Raw genomic sequence first — 27,357 nt, forward strand, 5'->3', positions numbered from 1 at the left:
CGACCACCACCTCCCATTAGCCACTACCACCACCACCACCACCTCCCATTAGCCACCACCACCACCTCCCATTAGCCACTACCACCACCACCACCTCCCATTAACCACTACCACCACCACCTCCCATTAGTCACTACGACCACCACCTCCCATTAGCCACTACCACCACCACCACCACCTCCCATTAGCCACTACCACCACCACCTCCCATTAGTCACCACGACCACCCCCTCCCATTAGCCACTACCACCACCACCACCACCTCCCATTAGCCACCACCACCACCACCTCCCATTAGCCACTACCACCACCACCTCCCATTAGCCACTACCACCACCACCACCACCTCCCATTAGCCACCACCACCTTCTCCCATTAGCCACTACCACCACCACCACCTCCCATTAACCGCTACCACCACCACCTCCCATTAGTCACTACGACTAAATTAGTCACTACGACCACCACCTCCCATTAGTCACTACGACCACCACCTCCCATTAGTCACTACGACCACCACCTCCCATTAGCCACTACCACCACCACCACCACCTCCCATTAGCCACCACCACCACCTCCCATTAGCCACTACCACCACCACCACCTCCCATTAACCACTACCACCACCACCACCTCCCATTAGTCACTACGACCACCACCTCCCATTAGTCACTACGACCACCACCTCCCATTAGTCACTACGACCACCACCTCCCATTAGTCACTACGACCACCACCTCCCATTAGTCACTACGACCACCACCTCCCATTAGTCACTACGACCACCACCTCCCATTGCCATGTGTGCTGTTTGTGATTTTTTTTATTGAGTGGGATATCTGTGTCAAACTCTGTACTCTGGACACTTGCCAATTCCATCACTTCATCCTCACAAAGTCAACAGTGAACAAAAGTGAACAAAAATTACAGATGTTGTTTTTTTGCTCTTGTAAAACAATTGCAAGAGAGCATTATGCTAAGCGGACTGGGTTGGGTTTTGGAATGCTGCCTCCTGTTAATGTGCCAATCTGAGATTGATTTCCAGATGTGGACCTGATCTCTTTTGCCTCAATTTGTTATCTATCTAGTTAAATAATTACCCATGTTCCTTTGTGTTCTGCAGCCAAACCAACCACCTTGCCACTTCCTTTGACCCCAGAGTCTCCAAAGTAAGTGCAAGAGTTTTTCAACATTCTACATAGAGCACACAAAACAAAACAAAATAACAAAGATACACTACATGACCAAAAGTATGTGGATACCTGCTTGTCGAACATCTCATTACAAAATCATGGGTATTAATATGGAGTTGGTCCTCCTTTTGCGGCTATAACAGCCTCCACTCTTCTGGGAAGGCTTTCCACTAGATGTTGGAACATTGCTGCAGGGACTTGCTTCCATTCAGCCACAAGAGCATTAGTGAGGTCGGACACTGATGTTGGGCAATTAGGCTTGGCTCGCAGTCTGCGTTCCAATCATCCCAAAGGTGTTTGATGGGGTTGAGGTCAATTTCTTCAACAAACCATTTCTGTATGGACCTCGCTTTGTGCACGGGGGCATTGTCATGCTGGAACAGGAAAGGGCCTTCCCCAAACTGTTGCCAAGAAGTTGGAAACACAGAATTGTCTAGAGTGTCATTGTATGCTGTTCCCTTCACTGGAACTAAGGGGCCTAGCCCAAACCATGAAAAACACCCCCAGAACATTACTCCTCCACCAAACTTTACAGTTGGCATTGTTGCATTGAGGCAGGTAGTGTTCTCCTGGCATCCGACAAACCCAGATTCGTACACCGGACTTCCAGATGGTGAAGCATGATCACTCCAGAGAATGCTTTTCCACTGCTCCAGAGTCCAATGGCGGCGAGCTTTACACCACTCCAGCCAACGCTTGGCATTGCGCAGGGTGATCTTAGGCTTGTGTGTGACTGCTCGGCCATGGAAACCCATTTCGTGAAGCTGCCGACGAACAGTTCTTGTGCTGACGTGAGCTTTCAGAGGCAGTTCGGAACTCTGTAGTGAGTGTTGCAACCGAGGACAGACAATGTTTATGCGTTACGCACTTCAGCACTCTGCAGTCTCGTTCTGTGAGCTTGTGTGGCCTACCACCTCGCGGCTGAGCCGTTGTTGCTCCTTGACGTTTCCACTTTACAATAACAGCACTTACAGTTGACCGGGGCTGCTCTAGCAGGGCAGAAATTTTACGATCTGAGGTGGCATCCTATGACGGTGCCTACGTTGAAAGTCACTGAGCTCTTCGGTAAGGCCATTCTACTGCCTGTGTTATTTATGGAGATCGCATGGCTGTGTGCTCGGTTTTATACACCTGTCAGCAACAGGTGTGGCTGAAATAGCCGAATCCACTAATTTGAAGGGTTGTCCACATACTTTTGTATATTTAGTGTAAATCAAAAGACAAAACATTTGCACGAACATGAGGCATTTTGTTAACTCTCATTTCCATTTCTAAGATCACAAAGGCCTTTATTAATGTCACATTTCCCCGTGTGGAGTAAAACGGTGTGTTTAATCTGTTTTGTCTTTCAGTGACCACAAGGGATCACCGTTTGAGAACAAAACCATTGAACGCACATTGAGTGTGGAGATCTCTGGAACCCCAGGTAAGAATGTGTTTTCAGTGAATTTATGAATAAGGGCTTGATGCAAATGTTGACACAAATCACAGAGTAGCTCACCTTGCTTTGTAATGGCATAATGGTAAACCCCAGCTCTCTCACTAAGCCAGTTAGGGGTTACTTTCCAGTCACTACCCCAGGGCTTTTCACACCATCTTGATAGTTCCATAAAAGTTCAGAGTTCAAGGTGAAGAACTAGGACACAGGGTGACATGTTTTATATGCCTCACTGTTGATTGAGAGATCCAATCTCCCTTGGGTTTATTAGACATATCCCCCTCTTTCTCTTTGAAGAGTTAATATACTGCTCTCTCTCTCTCTCTCTCTTTCTCATATGCCGGGATCTTAATGTTCTTTGACTGAAATGCTCACTTAGCCAACACATCACCGACAAACTGATGTGGCATTATTATTGTTTTAATTGGTTTTGCCACATAATTCGGTTTGACCGATATTATCTGTGTCTCTTTTTTTCCTCAGACAGTCTGGTAATTTGATTAGAGACATGTAAGGTATTCTCCCATTTTAAGGGTCTGTATTTATGGGAAGGATGCAATTTTCCAAATGGGGTCAACGCAGGGGGATTTTAATATTATTATTGTCATTATCCCTGTATATTATATACTTATTCATTAAGTATGTCGGTGAGAAGCTATAGGCGAAAGGTAATTAAAAGCCAGATGAAGTGAATGTCAGGCAAATCTAAAACACCAGGCTTCAGCAGATATCCTCTCTCCCTCTCTCTTTGTCTCTCTCTCTCTCTTTCTCTCTCTCTGTGAATTATGCAGGTAATTATTTGAGTGCCCTCCCTCCCAACCCCCCCACTCCTTCCCTGAGATGAATCATCCCAGGTCAATAAAAGCAAAATGGCGGCCCTTTTCTTCTCCTTCACAATGTGACGCGTCAATGGGCCTTTTGGTATTCATTTGCTAGCGGATAAAAGAAATGGCCCTCGACGTAACACACCTGACTCGCCTCCTAGACTCAAGGTGGTGTTTTGTTTGGGAACGAGGCCCAATGGGAATGAATTATCTGGAAACTCTTTAGAGTCGGCAGGGGGTAGAGTTGTGGGACACCAAAGCCCCAAGGGGGTTCCTCCAGTTGACCACGCTCCACTTGCCATTTAATCCTGTGTGTACATAAGCATCAGAGGTTAGAGGGGACACACATAGGGAATTAAGAGCTTTGGAGCAATCAAACACTGTTAATATTTCTTTCTTTTTTACTGCTTCTGACCTCAGGGTTAAATCCAGTCCCATTCTCCTCGTCTCCCTGTGTTCCTGCTTCAGCCATAGTTAATAAAGCCGAACTCTGACTCCACTGCCCTTTGCAGATTTGGGATTAGATATTAGGGGAAAAGCCATTAGAAGAAAATGCTAATGGATACTGAGCCCCTTACGTTTTAGGATTAGTCTAGTCCCGTGTGGTAAGCGACTCAGGAACGCCAGATATGGAGAAACAGGGGGAATGAAATCTTTGTGATCCCTTGAGTTAATGTGTCCTCAGCAGACCCGTTCCAGTAGATCTGGAGATTATGTTTCTTTAATTGATAACCAGGTGGAGTTAAGCCAAAGGGGGAAGGGCAACCCTCAGGTGGAAGTAGGTCAGTGCTTCAGTCAGACATGGAATTTTCCCGTGGCAAGTTTAAAGCTACAAAATGTAACTTTTTGGGGCGACCCGACCAAATTCACATAGAAATGTGAGCTATAGATCTTTCATTCCCGTCGAAACAAGTCTAAGAAGCGATAGATATTTTCTATGTGTGCTATTTTATGCTTTCGATTCTTAAGTTTAATTTTTGCCTCTTTTACTTTTGGTTTTGTACACCAGCTTCAAACACACATTTTTTTTATTATGTAAAGCATATTTCACAGCGGTTTAGAATGGTACAATGATTCTCTACACTATGACTGCTTGGTTTGTCACATCAACTGAAATTAGGTGAACTATTAAAATGCATTTTTTTCAACCATGGTGGAGCTATTTCTGCATAGTGCATCTTTAAGGAGAGACACTTGTATGTCTTTATGTAGTAGGTTAGCATTTCAGTTGTAAACTTTTCCATGACATGGGGGTCGTTCTTGAATTGCGGTGGCATTTGCACTTTAAATGAGAAATAGTTACACGTCATACGTGTTTTTGTTTATATGGAACTGTTTATCAATGATACAACCTAAGGTCCTTTATACTGCAAATCTTTGTTTATGCATTGTTTAATGTACTTAGGGTACGCAAATTGGCTTTGTCGCAGTAGTAATGTGTAGAGTTGTACTGACATGATTTAGAGATATGTATCTTTTATTTTGAATGCTAGAAAGTGAGAAAAAAAAAAGATTAAATATATTGTATAGATCAATAAAAGCAAAGGCTATTAAAATACATTTTTTGTACTAGGATAATGTCTTCCCCTCAGTTTTATGTCATTTGGTGTTGCCACCTTGAAAATCTCTCATTACAAAGATAGTGTCATGATGCAATCCATCTAACTGTTGTACATTGCATTGTGTCAATATTATTGCATCTGTCCCTACTCAAATAAATGAAATCAAATGAATACACATCAAGTAACTGAAGCAAGCAGTAAAATTAGTTTTCAAAAATGTATAAAAATACAGCTTATGGAACAGCGGGAACTGTGAAGCAACGCAAACATAAGCACAGACACGTGCATACACAAACATGATAATATACACACTATACACACACGTACACATGGATTTTCTTTTGTAGATATGTGGTAGTGGAGTAGGGGCTTGAGGGCACACGTTTAGTGTGCTGTGAAATCTGTTATGAATGTATTGTAATGTTTTTAAAATTGTATAACTGCCTTAATTTTGCTGGACCCCAGGATGAGTAGCTGCAGCCTCGGCAGGAACTAATGGAGATCTTTAATAAATACAAATATGGGGCCTCCATTTAAGAAAATGCACAATAACCAAAAATGTCTCATTGGTGTTACCATCATTGGTGTTACTACTCTTACTGGTGGCACAATGTTATCCTACGAAAAAGGGTTCCGAAAGGGTTCTTCGGCTGTCCCCATAGGAGACCCCGTTTTGGTTTCAGGTAGAACCCTTTTGGGTTCCATGTAGAACATTCTGTGGAAACGGTTCTTCTGGAACCCAAAATGGTTCTACCTGGAACCAAAAGGGTTCTTCTACCTGGAACCAAAAAGGGCTCTTCAAAGGGTTCTCCTATGCGGACAGCCGAAGAACCCTTTTAGTTTCTAGATAGCACCGTTTTTTTCTCAGAGTGTAACGGTAAAAAGTATTTAAATGGTAAAAAGTGTTTAAAGTCATTAAGGTGCCATATTAGTTGATTTAGAATGGGAAGATGTACCCAAATACATTTAAATCAAAATAAAAAAACAAGAAGAAGGTAAACATTTTTAGAAATCCCCAAATTCCACCTCAATTCAAGAATGACACATAGGGTGTAGCATTGTTTCTACATTATCATCAGTGGTAGTAGTAGTAGTAGTAGTAGTAGTAGTAGGAAAAGTAGTTGTAGTAGGAAAAGTAGTATTAGTAGTAGGAAAAGTAATTGTAATTATCTTCTATTCAGGATTTGATACTGCTAACTGTATGTACACCAGGATGATTTTACTATGGCCTAGGCCCTGTCCCACCTCCCCCATAAGGTAAACCTGAGACAACCCCACTACTCAGAGAGAGCCCATGGATTTGACTGGAAGGACTAATCTCCTTTTGCTAATAGATTTACTGTGTTGTCTTTAATTACAGTATCTCATGACACCGGGGTTGGGTCTATGTGTTGCTATTTGCATGGCTTACCACCGGATCAACTCTTTAAGCCCTGCGTTGGCGTCAGAGTCGTTTGCTCTGAGGTCTCTTCGCAATTTACAGTCCGGAAAGAAACAGATTAGAGAGAAAAAGAGAAGAAAAAAAACAAAAACTCGACTCGCTGTATGATTGGTGTTTGTGTCTGCCGAGCATCCATCACAAGCCGGTTTGACTGAGAGGCGCATATTTATCTAATTCTGATTTATTTCACCCCGGCACTAATGGCTCCTAGTTTATGACCCTAGTGCACATTGTTTTGCACAGATGGCGTTTCATTGGTGAAACAGAAGTTCCTCGGGCACCGCACCGGCCCTCCCTTTTCATAGCTCATTTCATTGGCATAATGATAAATATAGCCCTCTTTCTCATCTCTATCTCTCTGAAATACTGCATCGAGTCTCTGTGTCGCTATCGGTGTACCACGTCTGACTGTTAAAGAGGGATGGGGGTTTGCGGTTCAGCTTTACCGTAAAATCCAGATAAGTCTAGATGATAAGATGGTTGGATTAGAGAGCCCAAACTCAGGAAATGGCCCCGCAACGGAATGTTTATGTCTCTCTCTCTCTCTCTCTCTCCCTCTCTTTATTTCAGGCTCCAAGCCTCCCCAGTAAATACTCTTTCACAGGATTTGATACTAATAGCTGTCATTTGGTGCAATTCACTGCAAGGGAGAGTGATGTGCATTCATAACAATGGCAAAGACAGGGAGCGTAGGTGTTCAAAGTGCCTGAGCTCCACTCCAGAGAGGGAGGTTGTATGTGACTATTGTGTGTGTGTGTGTGTGTGTGTGTGTGTGTGTGTGTGTGTGTGTGTGTGTGTGTGTGTGTGTGTGTGTGTGTGTGTGTGTGTGTGTGTGTGTCTGTCCGCGTGTGTCTGTCCGCGTGTGTCTGTCCGCGTGTGTCTGTCCGCGTGTGTCTGTCCGCGTGTGCATGCCTATGTATTTGTCTAGAGGAGAAAGACGGACAGTGGAAAAAAATAGAGATGGTTAGAGGCAGAGAAAGAGAGATTGAACCAGAGAGACAGAGAACGAGAGATTGAACCAGAGAGACAGAGAACGAGAGATTGGACCAGAGAGACAGAGAAAGAGAGGTTGAACCAGAGAGACAGAGAACGAGAGATCGAACCAGAGAGACAGAGAAAGAGAGGTTGCACCAGAGAGACAGAGAACGCGAGATTGAACCGGAGTGGGCGACAGACCGGGAAAAAGGAGGGAAGAGACGAGAGGGAAACAGAGGGAAAGGGACTGCCTACCTAGTGCTGGTTGTTTGCGTGATAGTTAACAATGCTATAAAGCAGGCCCATCTCAGGACTTCCCATATAACTGCCATCTGTCGGCTCGTAAACTTGTCAGGAGGGGCCGGGTTCGGCACGAGCCATAGAGAGGCAAGCAGGATCTGAGAAAAATGACAGCCCATTCCCCCAGCAGACACTGAGCCTCCATTACCAGTCAGACATCTCCCCCGCACCAAGCCGACACTATCATATGACAGCACACTGGCACGCTATAGCAACATGCAGTGCCGAAAACTGACACATCCCGCTGCCCGACACATCTCGCCACCTTGACTTGCAGTAGAGAGCAGAAGCCCGAAACATAGGACACTTGTGATAGATTTTCAAAACTGAGCCGAAAGGTCTTTGCTTTTATTGAAATCGCTTGGCCATCGTCCAACGTGTCGGCTAGATTCGGCGGTTCCATGTTCGAAGGACGCTCCACTTCGAGGAGGATGTTTGTCCACTGCCAATGTTTTTCTCTTCTTCCTGAATGAGGGATTGTCCAAGGTCAGGAAGGGATGGCGGTGGTAGCCGAGCCGTGTAGCGGCTCCACCATATTCAATTACACAGAGCATTGCATTAATCTGTCAAGATTGCAATAAAATACGGATCAGGATTAGGACCAGGGATGAAAGTGAATATTTTAATCAACCCCCGTGTGTGTCCACTGGTTGTAGGGAGTGCGAGGAGAGGGTGGAAGGTGGGGAGGTAGAATGCATTATATTTCCATTCTCTTTTATTGACCCTCCCTCTCGCCCCCTCTCTCCCGCCCTACCTCCCTCTCTCCCCCTCCCTCCCTACCTCCCTCTCTCCAGGTCTGACACCACCTACCACGCCCCCCCACAAAGCCAGTCAAGAGAACCCTTTCAAAGCATCGTTCAAAACCAAGTTGTCTTCATGCTCCCCGTCTGCCCTGGCGTGCAAGAGGGCTCGGCTGAGCGAGGCGAAACCCTGCAGGCCCCTAGCCCCAACCTCGGCCCCAGGCAGAAAGGGCCCAGAGCAGACTGAGCTGTACGCCCAGCTAAGCAAAGCGTCCACTGCCCTCCCCACCTCTGTGGTTGCTGCGACGACAGGGGGCTGCAAGGAGGAGCGCTGCTGCGGCAACAACAAGCGCAGTGTCCAGCCTCGCTGCTACGGCGACCACGACTATTGTCAGTCCACGGCGGCCAGCACAAAACAGGACCCTGCCGCCGGCGCTAACGCTAATGCGGCTAACGCTACCATTACCATGACGACTACTATGACAACCCCTCTGAAGCCCAATCCGGGTGTGGCGGAGGACAGGCATGTGGAATGTAAGGGCTCTTCCTCCTTTTCTTCCTCCTCTTCATCCTCTACATCTCCTCCTCCATCTTCATCCTCTTTGGCCAAGCAGCTGCAGCAGCAGCAGAGCTCTTCCCCTGTGGGTAAGGAGGCTCGGGGGCAGGACCGGACCCCCATCACCCAGGACAAACCACACCCACCACAGACCCCAGAAGGGGACCAGCACTCTGCCAGCAGGAAGCAGCCCCTGCGAGACCAGGATATCCGGGCGGAGCTCAACAAGCACTTTGGCCGCCCCCAGCAAGCCATCTATAGCCAGGGTGAGAAGGGGGAGGAGGTGGTGGTGGAGGAGGGGAGACAGGGAGGAGGGGAGATGGCCGGAGCCCTGCAGACACCCAAAGAGAGCCCTGCTGGGTACGAGAACTACCGCACACTCCCTAGTTCTGGGTCTGGTTCTACTGGGTACCTGCACCCGGGCCTCTCTCCCTTCCACAAGGAGCTGGAGGGTCAGGGCGTCGAGGGGCACTTCCTCTACCCCTGGGAGGGCACCCCCCTGGACCTGCTTTTCGAGTCCTGCTCGCCGTCCTGCTCGCTGTCCAGCTGCTCCCCCTCACGGGGCTCCGTCTCGCCCCCCTCCTCCCTCCTCCTCTCCCCCAGACACTTCCACTGGCCCCGCTCGGGCTCCCCCTCCTCCCGCTCTCACTCCCGGTCCCGGTCCCGCAGTTCCTCCTCCCACCACCGGAGGCGCTCCCTCTCCAGCTCACCTGACGGACGCCCCTCCTCCAGGTGAGTAAACCCTCTACTCACTGTGGCTAGGTTCCCATGTTCATACTACCACACCACTTAGACATCTTGCCCTAAATATCTACTGCTTAGCTTCATTCTAAGTAGCATGCCAGTGTGGATATCGGAATACAGCCAACTAGCACGTTCCCTCCTGGTGGGAGACGTTTCCCTTCTGTTGTTTGAACGTTGCCTAAGCGTTGTGGGCGGCTCTGACGGTGCTCCCGGCAGGAGGTGGACAGCTCAGTCGTGTCGACAGCTCTCCTCAGCCGTCAGAGACGGTGTCAGGAGAGGATAGGCCCTGCGGTATGAGGCTCTTCACTCTCCCGGTATGGGGCCTCTAGCTGCTTCTGCATCCCCAACCACAGAGAAGAGTTGTTATGTTCCTGCTGAAAGAGGCTTTAACAATAGGAGCGAGTGTGACAGGGCCAGGGAGAATCCTTACCGGCTGGACTACTAGACGGTGGATTGTGTTAGGCTGGTGTAGTGAGGCTAGCCAAGCTCAACTGTCTCAGTGCTTAACTACAGAGCAGAGGCCATATGTCTCACACTTCTCAGGGTAGGAGTGCTGATCTAGGATCAGGTCCCTCCTGCACATATAATCTTATTCATTATGATCTAACTGAGGAAACTGATCCTAGATCAGCACTCATACTCTGAGAAGCTTGTACATGCAGACTCAGGGTTCCACTAGCAGATACCAGACGAGGAGGTTTGGTGTGTTCGTCAAACCGTGAGATCAAAACTGTATATCAGAGAAGGCGGCAACTAGGAAAATGAGCGGCGCCTAAGGCGTTGTGCTTTGGTTGCTTCGACGTTGTCAAAGCCCCCTTTCCCCTGGCAATGACTGTTATCTGAGCGTTTTGTCACTCTCATTCCCAACTCCGTTTTCCCAGGATCTACTATTTGATGCGGCGCGTGTTGTTTTAGGCAGCAGCTGTTGTTTTACTGAGCGCCGGGCGAAACCTCCTTTTTGTCCCCCAGAGATGAAAGCCAAATCTGCGGAGTTTAGTTCTTTATCCCCTCCTCTGAAAACAATGTGCATCATCACAGCAGCCCAGGAGAACTACATTTCCCATGGTTCCCTTTGATCAGAGCAAAGGGAACGGATACACAGTAGGTATACTTTCAGCGGTCTTGCATTGAGTGCCTTGCAAACTGGATAGACTAGGTTAGCTTTGCCTTCTGTTTTGCAGCCCTTTATCCTTGATAAATCGCTCACGCTGAGGACAATCGCCAACGTTATGATACGGTACACAGAGACGGCCACTAGGTTGCTAAAGATGTCCAGGTTAGAGGTTGAAAGAAGAAAAGCGGGAAAAAGTAACCCCATTAAAGGTTAGGGATACCTGAGTAAAAAGTATCTCAGTCTCAAGAACTCAGTGAAAAATGTTCAACAAAGTGTCCTCAAGTCTCTCTACTCCCCCTCTCTCTTTTCAAACTCTCCAGTTCCTTAACGCTGTGGACGTTGGACCATAGTCTAACTTCTCTCCTTCTATTATTCAAGTCTCCCTTCTTTAGCATCAGTTCAATAATAAAGCAATGGGAGCTAAAGAGCCTGTACTCTGTCGGGATACTAACTTTAGCGTTTGGCCGCCGGGCCTAAGCCTTCCCCTCATTTAACATAGATACGTGGTGCTTGTACGGTACATACTGGCCCTCATGGGAGGAAAGGTGAGGAAGGAAGTCAAATTCGGTCAAACTTGGGAAAAGTGTTCTGAAAATATTGCTGAATATATTAGGACTTCCGGTTCTGTGTTTTTTTTTTATGGTCCGATTTGACACTGTGGCTCTTTCATCTTGTAAGAAAAGGCTATGAATGACGAATGCCTAAGTACAGTGAGTGTCATGTCTAGACAATTTTATCGGATTCACAGATACCCATCTCAGATATGATTTCATTTATTGAAATAATGCTCGCAGTCGATAAGACTGCATTACGCAGAATGCACTGTTACATTTAGACAGTACTTTATTATTATACTCCGGATGGTTGACATTCTGATGATTAATATGTATTCTGTTTTTGCAGGTCTCGCCACAACATGGACTCCAGCACTTTGCGGTCCAGGACCCACAAAAGCCCTCACTCACAGTCCAGATCCCCCCTCAGTCGCAGGCCAAGGTAAGGGTCCAACACATCCCTGACACTAAACCAGGGTCCCCGATGATCCAGTTCCTTCATCCTTGCCTTGTAACTAAAAATATTTATTGACTGAAAACCAGCAGGATTGTGGAACACGGTGTAGAATATTGGCACTCCTTCCTTAGCCATTGATTAGCCCGATGACACCAGACAAACCCAAAGTCCTATTTTCCCATCTCTCCAATGCATGGCCACATCTGACGAAAGTTGCACTTTTTCCCCCCCGGATGAAGCTCTAACTAAGCTGAAAGTAATGATGTGAAGTAGGGCTGACAGTGGCAGCTGTCCAGCTCTCTACTGTGCATCTCACCCGCTCTCTCTCCCGTGGGCCTCTCCTGCAGGATCCATAACCTCTACGACCAGGAGGAGGCATCTTATTAATGCCTTTGTTTGTCTCCCCACCCCTCTGGGAAGGGGGAAATTTAGCCCAACTCCTTGGTGGGGTTTCGACCGATATGCTTCATAAGTGCGGACGTCAAAATGAAGGGCAGATGTTGGAAGGACAGCGGAAGGGCGGTGGAGGACAGTGAAAGTGATGGCTTTGATTTGGTCCCTCCGCAGGTACGACAGCTATGAGGAATACCAGCACGAGTGTCTGAAGCGGGAGGAGTACCGCCAGGACTACGAGAAGAGGGAGTTTGAGAGGGCTGAGCAGAGGGAGAGGCAAAGGGAAAAAGCAATAGTGAGTTCCCCTGTCATTTTTTCTTATATTCTGAGTATATCAAACATTAGGAACACCTTCCTAATATTGAGTTGCACCTCAGAACAGCCTCAACTCATCGGGTCATGGACTTTACAAGGTGTCAGAAGCGTTCCACAGGGATACTGGCCCATGTTGACTCCAATGCTTCCCACAGTTGTGTCAAGTTGGCTGGATGTCCTTTGGGTGGTGGACCATTGTTGATACACACAGGAAACTGTTGAGTGAGACAAACCCAGCAGCCTGGCACCTACTACCATACCCCATTCAAACGCACTTACATACACAATCCATGTCTCAAGGCTTAAAAATCCTTCTTAAACCTGTCTCCTCCCCTTCATCTACACTGATTTTGAAGTGGATTTAACAAGTGACATCAATAAGGAATCATAGCTTTCACCTGGTCAGTCTATGTCACAGAAAGAGCAGGTATCCTTCATGTTTTGTATACTCAGTGAATCTCTCTCTCTCTCTGTGCCCATCTTTTAACCCCCCCCCTTCTCTCACCCTCTCTCTCTCGCTCTCTCTCTCTCTCTCTGTCTTTCTCTCGTCCTTCTAATGGCAGCCTGGTATTAATATAGCCCGGCTGTGCCCATCGCTGTCTCACACCCCCTCTGCACTACCTAGACAGGGCAGACAGTTGAGGGCTCGTTGCCGTGCCTGCTGCCTACTGTTCCTCTGTAATGAATGAATAGATGCAAAGTGAGTCACTGAATCATTCAGGGCTCCACGCGTTTCCTCTTTATCTCAGGGTTGTGTATTTTTAAAAGTCTCCAGCGTCTGGGAACGGTGTCGGATCTTATTAATCACACCACAGGGGCAGATGTTAGAAACAGGAAGAGAGGGAGAGAGGGAACAAGGCTAAAAAAAGGAAATTCACTGCCATGGAAATGTACACTGTTTAAATAAGGAATCTTTCCAGTGATCTAGTTCAAATTCAATGAAAATGGGATGAATATCAATTCTCCGTTCTCTACCTGTCTCTGTGTGAGATTGCACACATTTTAAACATGCTAACACAGGATGATAAATGTGCACGTCAAATAATGCACACATGCTATCTTTGGCCTGCATACATTTTAGGTGAGACAATTACAGGCAGCAAAGCCAAGCTGTCAGTAGAGGTTTGGGAGGCCAGATGATGCGAGGGCTACACACACAGACACACAAACACACACACACACACACACACACACACACACACACACACACACACACACACACACACACACAGACGGCCAGCCTCGGGGTGCCGTCTCGGAAAGCCGGCGTATTTTTCAATTGTCAGCATCTAAATCCCTAATTCAGCAAACACTTTGTCTCATACTGTATGTGAAGGGAGGAGAAAAAATTATAATACTGAATATTACGGCTCATTTGTGTTTTTCTGAGGATTGGAGCATATGTCTTACCATTTAGAATGCATCCCATAAGGCACCCTATTCCCTATATAAACTCAGCAAAAAAAGAAAAGTCCTCTCACTGTCTGTGTTTATTTTCAGCAAACTTAACATGTGTAAATATTTGTATGAACATAACAAGATTCAACAACTGAGACATAAACTGAACAAGTTCCACAGACATGTGACTAACAGAAATGGAATAATGTGTCCCTGAAAAAAAGGGGGGGGGGGCAAAATCAAAAGTAAACAGTCAGTATCTGGTGTGGCCACCAGCTGCATTAAGTACTGCAGTGCATCTCCTCCTTGTGGACTGCACCAGATTTGCCAGTTCTTGCTGTGAGATGTTACCCCACTCTTCCACCAAGGCATCTGCAAGTTCCCGGACATTTCTGGGGGAATGGCCCTAGCCCTTACCCTCGGATCCAACAGGTCCCAGACGTGCTCAATGGGATTGAGATCCGGGCTCTTCGCTGGCCATGGCAGAACACTGACATTCCTGTCTTGCAGGAAATCACTCATAAGAACGAGCAGTATGGCTGGTGGCATTGTCATGCTGGAGGGTCATGTCAGGATGAGCCTGCAGGAAGGGTAACACATGAGGGAGGAGGATGTCTTCCCTTTAACGCGCAGCGTTGAGTTTTCCTGCAATGCCAAAAAGCTCAGTCCGATGATGCTGTGACACACCGCCCCAGACCATGACGGACCCTCCACCTCCAAATCTATCCCGCTCCATAGTACAGGCCTCAGTGTAACACTCATTCCTTCAACAATAAACATGACTCGTCAGTGAAGAGCACTTTTTGCCAGTCCTTTCTGGTCCAGCAATGGTGGGTTGCTCCTCCCTTCACATACAGTATGAGACAAAGTGTTTGCTGAATAGGCGACGTTGTTGCCGGTGATGTCTGGTGAGGACCTGCCTTACAACAGGCCTACAAGCCCTTAGTCCAGCCTATCTCAGCCTATTGCGGGCAGTCTGAGCACCGATGGGGGGATTGTGCGTTCCTGGTGTAACTCGGGCAGTTGTTGTTGCCATCCTGTACCTGTCCCGCAGGTGTGATGTTCGGATGTACCAATCCTGTGCAGGTGTTGTTACACGTGGTCTGCCACTGCGAGGACGATCAGCTGTCTGTCCTGTCTCCCTGTAGCACTGTCTTAGGTGTCTCACAGTGCAGTCATTGCAATTTATTGCCCTGGCCACATCTGCAGTCCTCATGCATCCTTGCATCATGCCTAAGGCACGTTCACGCAGATGAGCAGGGCATCTTTATTTTGCTGTCCTAAGTTTTCATAACTGTGACCTTAATTGCCTACCGTCTGTAAGCTGTTAGTGTCTTAACGACCATTCCACAGGTGCATGTTCATGAATTGTTTATGGTTCATTGAACAAGCATGGGAAACAGTGTTTAAACCGTTTACAATGAAGATCTTTGAAGTTATTTGGATTTTTACGAATTATCTTTGAAAGACAGGGTCCTGAAAAAGGGACGTTTCTTTTTTTTGCTGAGTTTAGTGCACTACTTTTGACCAGGGCCCATAAAGCTCTGCTCAAAAGTAGTGCACTATGTAGGGAATAGGGTGCTATTTGGGACATAACCTTAGTCTAGGTTCTTTGCGGAGGTGAACTTTGAGTTTTACTGATTTACATGTATCAGTTACCAGTGGCCCCGGGGTAGCATTCAACATTTGAATGGATCTCTATAGACTCGCCCCAGTAATGGCAAGTAAATGAGTGAATAAATAATTCCAGTGATACAACAGCCTAGAGGCTTGTTCTGCATTATATGATTAGCAGATGCAATTAAATTGCTCCCAAAACCATAATTGCAGCCTCGTGCGGTAGGTCTAAGTTATGCCGGTGTGACCTTTGTGTCCTTTGTGGTTCGTGGAAAATTGTGTTTTCTCCCCCACGGCCTGTTCTTAGTAATGGTGTTTTCTCCCCCACGGCCTGTTCTTAGTAATGGTGTTTTCTCCCCCATGGCCTGTTCTTAGTAATGGTGTTTTCTCCCCCACGGCCTGTTCTTAGTAATGGTGTTTTCTCCCCCACGGCCTGTTCTTAGTAATGGTGCTTTCTCCCCCACGGCCTGTTCTTAGTAATGGTGTTTTCTCCCCCACGGCCTGTTCTTAGTAATGGTGTTTTCTCCCCCACGGCCTGTTCTTAGTAATGGTGTTTTCTCCCCCACGGCCTGTTCTTAGTAATGGTGTTTTCTCCCCCACGGCCTGTTCTTAGTAATGGTGTTTTCTCCCCCACGGCCTGTTCTTAGTAATGGTGTTTTCTCCCCCATGGCCTGTTCTTAGTAATGGTGTTTTCTCCCCCACGGCCTGTTCTTAGTAATGGTGTTTTCTCCCCCACGGCCTGTTCTTAGTAATGGTGTTTTCTCCCCCACGGCCTGTTCTTAGTAATGGTGTTTTCTCCCCCACGGCCTGTTCTTAGTAATGGTGTTTTCTCCCCCATGGCCTGTTCTTAGTAATGGTGTTTTCTCCCCCACGGCCTGTTCTTAGTAATGGTGTTTTCTCCCCCATGGCCTGTTCTTAGTAATGGTGTTTTCTCCCCCACGGCCTGTTCTTAGTAATGGTGTTTTCTCCCCCATGGCCTGTTCTTAGTAATGGTGTTTTCTCCCCCACGGCCTGTTCTTAGTAATGGTGTTTTCTCCCCCATGGCCTGTTCTTAGTAATGGTGTTTTCTCCCCCATGGCCTGTTCTTAGTAATGGTGTTTTCTCCCCCACGGCCTGTTCTTAGTAATGGTGTTTCGTACAGGTTTCGTTAATGGTGTATGTGTAACGGCAGCTTATTGTCTGATATTCAGAGCCAAGCGAGAGGTCTAATTCCCTAGTGCAACAGTTACCCATAATTGAAGGACACTTAAAAATGCATTTGTCCTCTTTTGACTACAGATACAGGCTTCTTAAGTTGTGTAATACCAAACAACTCATTGACTCATTTTAGGTTCTCAGACCACAAAATGAAAGAGGGAGAGCAAACCTCTGATAGTCTTAAAGTATACGGTTCTATAAAGGCCAAAAAAAGAAGAAAAAAAGACAAGGAACCATAATGAATCTGTCCTATCAGATAAGAGGAGGTATTTAGCACAGTCCGACCAATCAACGGGGAAAAAAACAAGAGCGAAGTGACAAAAGAGTGGCCTCGAGTCAGCGCTCGCCATCGGGAGCTCTGAGAAGTTCATTACGTCCACCGAGTGGGCCTGAAGGGGAAGTAAAAGCAGAAAAGAGAAGAATATACTCCTCCTTTAATCTCTCTCCCTCTCTCTCTCTGTTAATGAGCAGGAGGAGAGACGGGTGGTGTACGTGGGGAGACTGAGGTCCGACAGCACGCGGACCGAGCTGAAGCGGCGCTTTGAAGTCTTCGGCGAGATCGAAGAGTGTGCCGTGAACCTGAGAGATGACGGGTAAGGCCCCGGGACTGTGTTCTCGCATGCGTGTGTATGTGTGTGTTTGTGTGTTGGGTTTATGGGAGGGGGGGTGTAATAGGATTCATTGTAGTACATCGTTCCCTTCATTTCTACCCTCTGGGTTAGGTGGAACACAGAAAACTTTGGGCTTTGCATCGACTTCTATGTCAAAGTCAGGTGTAGACGCAGGGCAGGAGAGGGCTTTTTGCATTCCAGTCATGTCTGTTATCCTATCTATCCCTAGTCTATAAAAAGCCCCAAAGATACATTTTTATTGATTTCTCTTTTGCATATAAATAGTCTGGATGTCCGCTACCAGAAGAGAACCTGACGTTGTTGGTTTGACTTTTCATTTTCTGTTTTTGACCGCAGGGACAATTTTGGCTTCATCACCTACCGCTACACTTGTGACGCCTTCGCTGCCCTTGAAAACGGACACACCTTACGCCGGTCAAACGAGCCCCAGTTCGAGCTGTGCTTCGGTGGACAAAAGCAGTTCTGCAAATCGAATTATACAGACTTGGGTAAGTGCTGCTTTGTTGTTGCTTGGGAGAACCCTGGAGCTTCTGCTAATACACGCAGACTGTCAAAGGGAGTGAAGGATGGAGGGTAGGGGCAGGAAGCCGGGAAGCAAAAAGGCTCAAACGATGCCATTCAAAACCAAAAAGCATATCTTTACTCTTACCACCCTGCCTCAAGCGTTAGAGTCTACCTTCCAGTCATCACGGGCAAAAACAGTTCAGGGGTCAATCTGTGTACAATTCCTCTTTTACCGGCACCCATATAGGAGTATATCTCGAGAAATGGGGAGGCATTGTTCCATTCCATTGTTTACAGCCTATATCTTTGTACTTAGTCGATATTCGAGAAGTATGGAATTGGGAAGAAAGAGAACGATGCCCTTTAAAAGCTTGTCCGCGGTTTGTTTGGATACCCTATATACAGGCATGTATATTTTATGCTCTGGAGGGTAAAGAGAGGTAGGTAGATGGAAGGAGAGAGGGAGGGAGGGATGAAGGGAAGAGGGGTGCGAGGTTAAATCCCCTCAGCCCCTCCCTCCTGGGTGAGCCTCCGTCTGTTGCCGGCTGTTGTGGTGTTCAACAGAGGCAAGACCTTGCTGTGTTACCTAGCAGCGTGTCATCCACCGAGGGAGGGAGGGAGGGAGGGAGGGAGGGAGGGAGGGAGGGAGGGAGGGAGGGAGGGAGGGAGGGAGGGAGGGAGGAAATGAGCCTGACAGCAGAGGCCTGATTGACTAATAATCAGCACTCTCTTCCTCATGCTTTTAGACAGAGACGCTGACCCAGGGCCGGCTCCTCAAGGCGGCAGCCCTACAAAGTGCCCGGCGACTTAAAAGCACGGGTAGAGCTAGTCGATGAATCTGAGGAGAAGGTACACAACGTGCAAGTGCAAGCACAGAAAAAAGAAAGCGTATGCGCCCGAAAGACTGCACTCATTGTTCAGAAGGACACGGCTATAGTGCCGGATGACGCATTTGATAAATAATGCAAGGCACTGAGACAAATCTTGGCTTCTCCCTACGTTAGACGCCTGTTGAAAACCAGAACAGAAAATGGGATCTCCATCCCTCCTTTTTCCACCCTCTATCTTTACTATAGCCCCACTATCATTAACAGAAGGCAGACCGTCTGGGAGCGATGATTAAATAGCACTATAGCCGGAGTCAGTCAGTCCATCAAGATGGATGCTCGTCTGTGTGTCATTTGGTCCATTTGATGATGGAGGTTAAGATGCCAAGTGGGGCTTGTATAGTTGCTCCTGTTTTCCACTCGACATTTGTTCCACGACAAAGCGTGAGGTGGATGAATGTTTAATGCCGGGCGAACTGGGAGGTCAGTCGGTCACAGCAGAGGAAAGAAAATGGAATGTTCTTCAAAGGAACAAAGACGTTAATGTTTATTTCTGAGGCTCGGGCCTGAAACCAGTGGCATTCATGGAGTGGACGTTTGTGAAGTGTACAGCGACGATGCGTTAATCCCAGGCCCTTGAGGAAAGACATTGACGACTGACACTACTAATCAGTCTCTCGGGATGAAAAGAAAGACCTTCATTCTGCTTCCTCTCTTTTTTTTGAGAGAAAGACCAGTTTATCCCAAACTGCCCATGACGGGGGTAGGATAAAAGAAAGAAAGAGGAAAATACTTCCTGTTGAAAGCGAGGGAACTTAAATAATGTCATGCAGTAGCGGCCTCAGTTCCTCCTCTCAATCTTGCCCGGTCCTCTCGTCTCGTCTGTTTTGTTTTTTTGACTGTCCATTAGTTCTAAGTAGTGCACATGGGTATTTGTCATCCCTCAAGGTGCATGGCGTACCCCTTGGCCATAGCATTAGATCACGAATGGCATCTCCTGCATGCCATGGTCATTCCCATTTCTCAAGCTCTCAAAGCGTGCTGCCGCCCGTGTGGGGGCCCATTTGTGAAGCTGTCTGCCACGAGAGATAAGACACATTTATTATCGCGCCGACCAATCAAAATAAATGCCCCCGCCGCTCGCTCAGTTTTGACGATTTTGTCGCTCAGTATCAGAAAAGCTTTATTTTCCACCCTGAGCCTTTGAATGATGTAAAGATGAATGGTGTCTAAACATCTCATTTGTGGGGAGATATGAAACATTGGGGGGGTACAGATAGCTTTCAGACGTATTGAAAAGCAACCGATTCAGATGAGTCCTTTGACATAGATGCAGATATGATTTGATCTGCCTGAGTATATATCTGCCCAACACTGAGCTAAATGATGAAGTCATACAGATTTACGGTTGTTTATAGGATGATGTGAAATGGTTCGAAGGTCCTTTGAAATGGATGTATTCAGAATATAGCTAATTCATGATAACTTAATTTGTCAACCGTTTAGGGGCAGTTCTGGACACAGATTCATCTTAGTGCTGGACTAAAAAGGTATTTCAATGGAGATTCTTGCCATGCTTTTTAGTCCAGGACTATGCTTTATGTGTCCAGGAAACTGCCCCTCAATATGCAAAACAAAGGTGAGAGTGATTTTGTGAGAAGAATTGGAGACCACTTAGTCTGCTTAACACTGACGTCAATATGCATCTCTCGTTTCAGATTCCCATTCTGATGACTTTGATCCAGCCTCCACTAAAAGCAAGTACGACTCCATGGATTTCGACAGCTTGCTGAAAGAGGCCCAGCGCAGCCTGAGAAGGTAACAGTTGCCCTGTCACCTGCTGTCTACAAAGAGGGATGTCTTGATACCTCACTAATGTTTCTGTCCTTTGACTACGAGACTACCAGAAGTTTTACACTCTATGTAAGAGAGTATATAAAGATGAATCTCTATATATAGACCTATATATATATATATATATAAAGTATATTAACAACAATGTTTACATGAACATAGCTTCTGAAGAAGCTGGGAAGAGACAGTACCAGGAGAGCCAGTGAATCCTCATAGCCTGTGTACAGATGTGTGTGCTGTACTGTTGTACAACGGTCAGTGAAAGACAAAGACGTTGATGAGATTTTTTTCTCCAAGCACTACAAACACCCAACAAATGCTTTGAGTGGTGAAAATGTGCAGGTTGTTCAGGCTTTTTTTTTTTCTTTTTTTTGTGCCTGATTTTCTTTTCTTTTTTAAAAATCTGGTGTTTGGATGTGGTGTTACACTATTAACGAGAGATAACAATGCTGTCTACATTTTCGGACAAAAATGTAGCCCTGTATTTACAGATATGATCAAAATATGTTGTATTTTTTTGTGTACATATCAGACAAAGTTCTTTATTTGTTACAGCTATGCACTGTAAAATGCAGCCTTTTGATGAAGAAATTTTCTTAATTAAGAATGTCGATCTGTAGTTATTACAATGATGTAAAACATATTGTACACCTACATGAAGTTTCGAAGACATGACATGATTGTAAAAATGTGTTGGAGGCTCATTTCGAGGGTGCATGTCAACAAATCTCCTTTTTTGACATTTATTTTGTTGGGAAAAAAAGTTTGACATTTATAGTTTTATGTTTAAAGTTTCTCAGTGTTTTTCCTTATACAACTAGTCTAAAATGCATTTTTAACGTGTTTTTTCATGATTGTAAAAAAAACAAACCCCATTTTTTATGAATTATTACTGAAACAATCAGTATGTATCAACTTATTTTGATTTCAATGATTTTTATGGTTCTTGTTTTGATAATTTTACCCTCTTTGAGGAAAGACTACTACTATGTTTAATCTGTTCAAACAGGATAAACCATGCATATTTATCTATTTATTTTAATATTTGAATCAAAAATATTTATGGTTCCCATGTCACATAGTGTACCTCACACATTTTAGCTATTTATATTGTTGTTAGATTTTTGTTATTTCATTTACAATCAGAGGTAAGATGTACAATAAATAACATTTTTGTGAGAATATTTATTTCTATGCCTTTCAGAAACAATCAAAATATTCTTAATAATCTCCTCGACAGTGGGATGAGATATGCTGCTCATTGTCCAAGTGATTTCTGTCTCCACAACAGTGGTTTGCAGCCATGACAAAATGTCTACCACGTTATTTTCCTTTATACACAGTAGAACATGAAGCAATAAAATGATTTTGCAGGTATTTTGTTGTACCACACTGTACAAACCTGATTTGTTGCTCCACACACGCTTGATTATGTGAATGCCAAACAAAAGTTTACAATTTTCTTTCTGGAATTTTTTTTAAATCTTGTATTTGATGTTCAAAATATATATATACATGCTGATAATATTGACATTATTCACAGTAATTACAAAAATAATTAATAATAATATAAATGAAAGAAAAAGTATTTAAAAAAAGCAATAAATTATTTTTCAAAGTTGTACTTTAGCTTATATTGTTGTGTGGTTTTAGATCCGACCCATTACCCAATCGCTGGCTACATACGGGGATTCCATTCCATTCTTAGCATGGTCACATGACTCTTATCACCCAACAGAGAACACTTACAGTATGTTCTAGTCAGTCAACACTCATGTTTGCCCATTTAGTGTGAGTTTGGGTCTGTGTGTTTCTATAGAATCTTGTGGCAACTGTACAAATGTAAACTAATACAACGGAAAACACAGTGTTAAAACTGTAGTGTTCAGCAACAAGCATACTAGCACCAAAACATTTGTCTGTGTAGCGCATGGCTATTAAATGACAGCCGATAAAGCACAAACTACTTCGGCTATCAGGCTCTCCTGTCTGAATGGCAGTACTTGAATGACATCCTATAAAGCCTAGAGAAACTACTCAATACTGCATGCTACTGCACCATTTTCCATTAGGCGATGCTGCCACACAGTCCAGATATCACAGCACCTTCGACGTGACATTAAAGGTAACCTTGTGCTTTCTGGTTTAATTAATATCCTGTTTATAGTGAGAGCCAAGTAACGAGAAAAAACCTGCTCCATCACAAGACATAGAAGGTTTTCGTATGAAAGCTTCACTGATCACAGGCCACCTTTCATTAAGATTGACTGTGTAGATGAAAACTAGCTAATTCTCCTGATGCAAAGAGGCAAAAATCAGTGGGGGGGAAATCTTCCCCCTTCACCTGTATTTCAACATGTTTTTTTTTATTTTCTGTACAGCGCATGGGTAATGGCGTCGCGTCCCATTTGATAGATGTGGCTTTAATCATTGTAATAAATAAAAAAAATCCGCTTTGTAAATCGCCTAGAGTAGCAATATATTATAACACCTTATGGTTCTCAAAATGTCAGCTGTGGCAGACTCTTTAACAATGTGAACTACTGAGGAATTCGCCACTGCTTAAACGTTTGTTGGGTGATCATGTTTCTTTTGGAAGGACAATAATGTGTGCGAGTGTGAGCGTGTGTGTGTCTGTTTATAGGCAGATACTGTATGTGTGTGTGTTGGGGGGGGGGGGGGGGGGGGTTGCTTTGGGTTGTTACCTGTTTGTGTCCTATCCACGTTGCCTTCTGCCAAGTCCTTATCGATGCCTTTTGTGGTTCCTATTGTATGACTTTCTTGTGAATTTTATTTTTATGTGCAATTCTCATCAGCCTCAACATGTCAATAAAGGGAAATGTGTTTGAAAGAAACTCACTGGGAACTGTCCTGTCGTGTAACTTTCTTCTTTACCTTCATCCCTCCTGCTTCCTCTCTCATTGTCATGGTAAGAGTGTGTACTTCCCTTAGTCAGGCATCATTGTGAGCAATTTAATTCGGTATGACTGTAATGGCATTTCCTTGAAGTCTACCCTCTATGCTATAACTGAATATATGAACATACCTGTTTACCTGTGTGCAATGGTAGACATGAGACCACACTGCTTGTAGTAGTTAGCATTTACTGTAGGTTTGACAGAGCTATGTACACTGCTCCAAAAAATAAAGGGAACACTAAAATAACACATCCTAGATCTGAATGAATGAAATAATCTTATTAAATACTTTTTTCTTTACATAGTTGAATGTGCTGACAACAAAATCACACAAAAATAATCAATGGAAATCCAATTTATCAACCCATGGAGGTCTGGATTTGGAGTCACACTCAAAATTAAAGTGGAAAACCACACTACAGGCTGATCCAACTTTGATGTAATGTCCTTAAAACAAGTCAAAATGAGGCTCAGTAATGTGTGTGGCCTCCACGTGCCTGTATGACCTCCCTACAACGCCTGGGCATGCTCCTGATGAGGTGGCGGATGGTCTCCTGAGGGATCTCCTCCCAGACCTGGACTAAAGCATCCGCCAACTCCTGGACAGTCTGTGGTGCAACGTGGCGTTGGTGGATGGAGCGAGACATGATGTCCCAGATGTGCTCAATTGGATTCAGGTCTGGGGAACGGGCGAGCCAGTCCATAGCATCAATGCCTTCCTCTTGCAGGAACTGCTGACACACTCCAGCCACATGAGGTCTAGCATTGTCTTGCATTAGGAGGAACCCAGGGCCAACCGCACCAGCATATGGTCTCACAAGGGGTCTGAGGATCTCATCTCGGTACCTAATGGCAGTCAGGCTACCTCTGGCGAACACATGGAGGGCTGTGCGGCCCCCCAAAGAAATGCCACCCCACACCATGACTGACCCACCGCCAAACCGGTCATGCTGGAGGATGTTGCAGGCAGCAGAACGTTCTCCACGGCGTCTCCAAACTCTGTCACGTCTGTCACATGTGCTCAGTGTGAACCTGCTTTCATCTGTGAAGAGCACAGGGCGCCAGTGGCGAATTTGACAATATTGGTGTTCTCTGGCAAATGCCAAACGTCCTGCACGGTGTTGGGCTGTAAGCACAACCCCCACCTGTGGACGTCGGGCCCTCGTACCACCCTCATGGAGTCTGTTTCTGACCGTTTGAGCAGACACATGCACATTTGTGGCCTGCTGGAGGTCATTTTGCAGGGCTCTGGCAGTGCTCCTCCTGCTCCTCCTTGCACAAAGGCGGAGGTAGCAGTCCTGCTGCTGGGTTGTTGCCCTCCTACGGCCTCCTCCACGTCTCCTGATGTACTGGCCAGTCTCCTGGTAGCGCCTCCATGCTCTGGACACTACGCTGACAGACACAGCAAACCTTCTTGCCACAGCTCGCATTGATGTGCCATCCTGGATGAGCTGCACTACCTGAGCCACTTGTGTGGGTTGTAGACTCCGTCTCATGCTACCACTAGAGTGAAAGCACCGCCAGCATTGAAAAGTGACCAAAACATCAGCCAGGAAGCATAGGAACTGAGAAGTGGTCTGTGGTCACCACCTGCAGAACCACTCCTTTATTGGGGGTGTCTTGCTAATTGCCTATAATTTCCACCTGTTGTCTATTCCATTTGCACAACAGCATGTGAAATTTATTGTCAATCAGTGTTGCTTCCTAAGTGGACAGTTTGATTTCACAGAAGTGTGATTGACTTGGAGTTACATTGTGTTGTTTAAGTGTTCCCTTTATTTTTTTGAGCAGTGTATATATCTGCATTAGGTTTCTCTAGCATCATGGACTGTATGAAATGAAAGTCTACTCATGTAACATTTCAATGCCTTCAAGTGTTGGATCCTTCTCCCTCAGCTACCACTCTCCACCACTAAGAAATTAATTAGACCCAAGCTTTCCCCTCTTTGATATTCCTATCACCTGAGCGATGCTATATATTCTCCTAGTTATCTGTGTCTACAACTTTAGCCCAGCGCACCATGACTCTGCAAGTTAATTAAAAAAGTTGAGGGGACAAATTCATTAAAGTCACAAAATAGCCGACGGAGTACTGGCAAGCTGATGATTGCTTCGTTGATATGCGACGGGCTGCTCATTATGGACTGTATCGCTCGCAGGTTGGCCTCGTGGCTGGGCCTCTCACTGCGAGCCCCCTAACCTTTTTTTCTGCCGGTTTGAAGGGAAATGTGGGAGGAATGTGCATTAAACTTTAAGGCTGGGGGTCTGATTGTGTTTTTTATTAAGGGCTGCCGTTTAGCCCCAGAGAAAAAGAGGTGGCCAGCTTTCATTTCAGCTCAGCTGCAGCACTCCAGCTGGAGGTCTCTCTGCTTGCCCTTTCCACAGAATGAAACTGTCCCTGGAAATCTCAATCCAGATAGGTTCTTATCTTACTGGTTAATAATAAAAAATCACATAACAGATCATGTCGGCCATCCTATCGCGATGGGAAGGGGGAGGAGGGGGAGGGAAAAAGCAAGGGAACAGTAAGTGGAAGCCTTGCAGATAATGGGGTTTGATCAGCTTTGGTTCTCTCCAGGACAAACAGGAGATGCTATTTAGAGTTGCGGGGCGGCCATTGTCCTTCCTCCACTTCATTGAGTAGCACTGGTATTAGGGTTGGTACTGTCATCCAAACGCTCTGTGGACCATTTTAAAGTAGACGTATTAAACTTGAATATAGAATGAAGTCTAATCAAAGTCGCATTGAACTTTTATTTTGAAGTAAATAGTCAAGTCACTGAGACCTTAAGGCAGTAGAGTTTTTAACAACAAGCACCTTGTTTCTCACGTTTCCCACACCTTTTTGCCTCTCGCATACAAAATATGCAGGTCAGGGTGGAAGGGGGGGAAAGAAAACCTTGATAAGAATATTACAGACTAGTTCATTAAAGGCTGTGGGGTGGAACATGTGTAATGCTACCCGTAATTTAGTATCAGGACCAGTTTATTCTCGGGAAAGCACATGATTCATTGGAAAAATTCCATCTCCGAAGGAACACATTTTTTCTCGCTAATAGTGTGAAACTGGCATTCTAGTTAAATCACTTGCCTGTATAATTCTATCATAATAATTCAAGTTAAGTGACACCATTAGGACTGGGAAGTAGGGGGAGAAAAAACAGGATTAGAGTGTGCCAAGAAGTAGGATTAGTGAACTGTTAGCGATGAATGAATGACATCAAAGAGATGCAGGCGAGGCGAGGTCCCTGGATTCCTCAGTTCTCTTGCCTCACGTTTTCTTTCAAGACTCCCTAAGCTTGAGCCCCAAACCTCCACTCTTCTCCCTCCTCCTTAAGTTTTATTTTTAGAGGATTTGATAAGCAGTGCTGTTCCCTCTTTGTCACCAGGAAAAGTATACCTTCCTTGAGCTCTACTCATGCGTAACCCGTGCTTGCCAGTTCCAACGAGTCTTGCCAAAACCGGTGAAAGAAGCTAAATGTTATCTTCGCCGGATATATCATATCATCTTGATGATTCCCATAGCCGGTGGTAAAGAGATGCAACTCCCATCGGTTGCCATATACAAAAAGAGAGTCTGCTTCTTTAATCCTGTCTGTGGCATGGCAAGATGTGCCATGATGGTCATGTGAGCTAACAACTAGGATGCCCACGGTCATATTGTTCTCATTGGATCATATTAAATGATCATTTTGGTGCAGTATATTATTATGTTGTTGGCCTCTACCACACGACTAGCACTGACAAGAGTGTATATATTGTACAGTATCTCTAGCTCTAAAGGCTCCAGAACTATTTCAGTAG

At 45.5% G+C, this 27,357-nt stretch overlaps 1 protein-coding gene across 5 annotated transcripts in view; it reads left to right on the forward strand.

Moving 5' to 3' along the window:
• LOC106608616 (peroxisome proliferator-activated receptor gamma coactivator 1-alpha) overlaps positions 1-23,494 on the forward strand; it is a 71,335-nt gene extending 47,841 nt beyond the window's left edge. For 4 of the 5 annotated variants that reach the window (XM_045721628.2, XM_045721632.2, XM_082977420.1 and 1 more), the window contains exons 6-14: positions 1,124-1,169; positions 2,546-2,619; positions 8,528-9,761; positions 11,791-11,883; positions 12,466-12,586; positions 17,290-17,411; positions 17,787-17,938; positions 20,500-20,599; positions 20,798-23,494. In XM_045721628.2, the coding sequence (XP_045577584.1) occupies positions 1,124-1,169; positions 2,546-2,619; positions 8,528-9,761; positions 11,791-11,883; positions 12,466-12,586; positions 17,290-17,411; positions 17,787-17,938; positions 20,500-20,599; positions 20,798-20,804 (1,949 nt within the window). In that variant the 3' untranslated portion in view covers positions 20,805-23,494. Of the gene's footprint in view, positions 1-1,123; positions 1,170-2,545; positions 2,620-8,527; positions 9,762-11,790; positions 11,884-12,465; positions 12,587-17,289; positions 17,412-17,786; positions 17,939-20,499; positions 20,600-20,797 lie in introns of those variants that run through there. The other variant, XR_006770577.2, reaches the window with a different exon arrangement.
• The last annotated feature ends 3,863 nt before the right edge of the window (positions 23,495-27,357 follow it).

Source organism: Salmo salar, chromosome 07 (genome assembly GCF_965601325.2).
Source record: "Salmo salar chromosome 07, fSalSal1, whole genome shotgun sequence".
NCBI classification, from domain to species: Eukaryota; Metazoa; Chordata; class Actinopteri; order Salmoniformes; family Salmonidae; genus Salmo; species Salmo salar.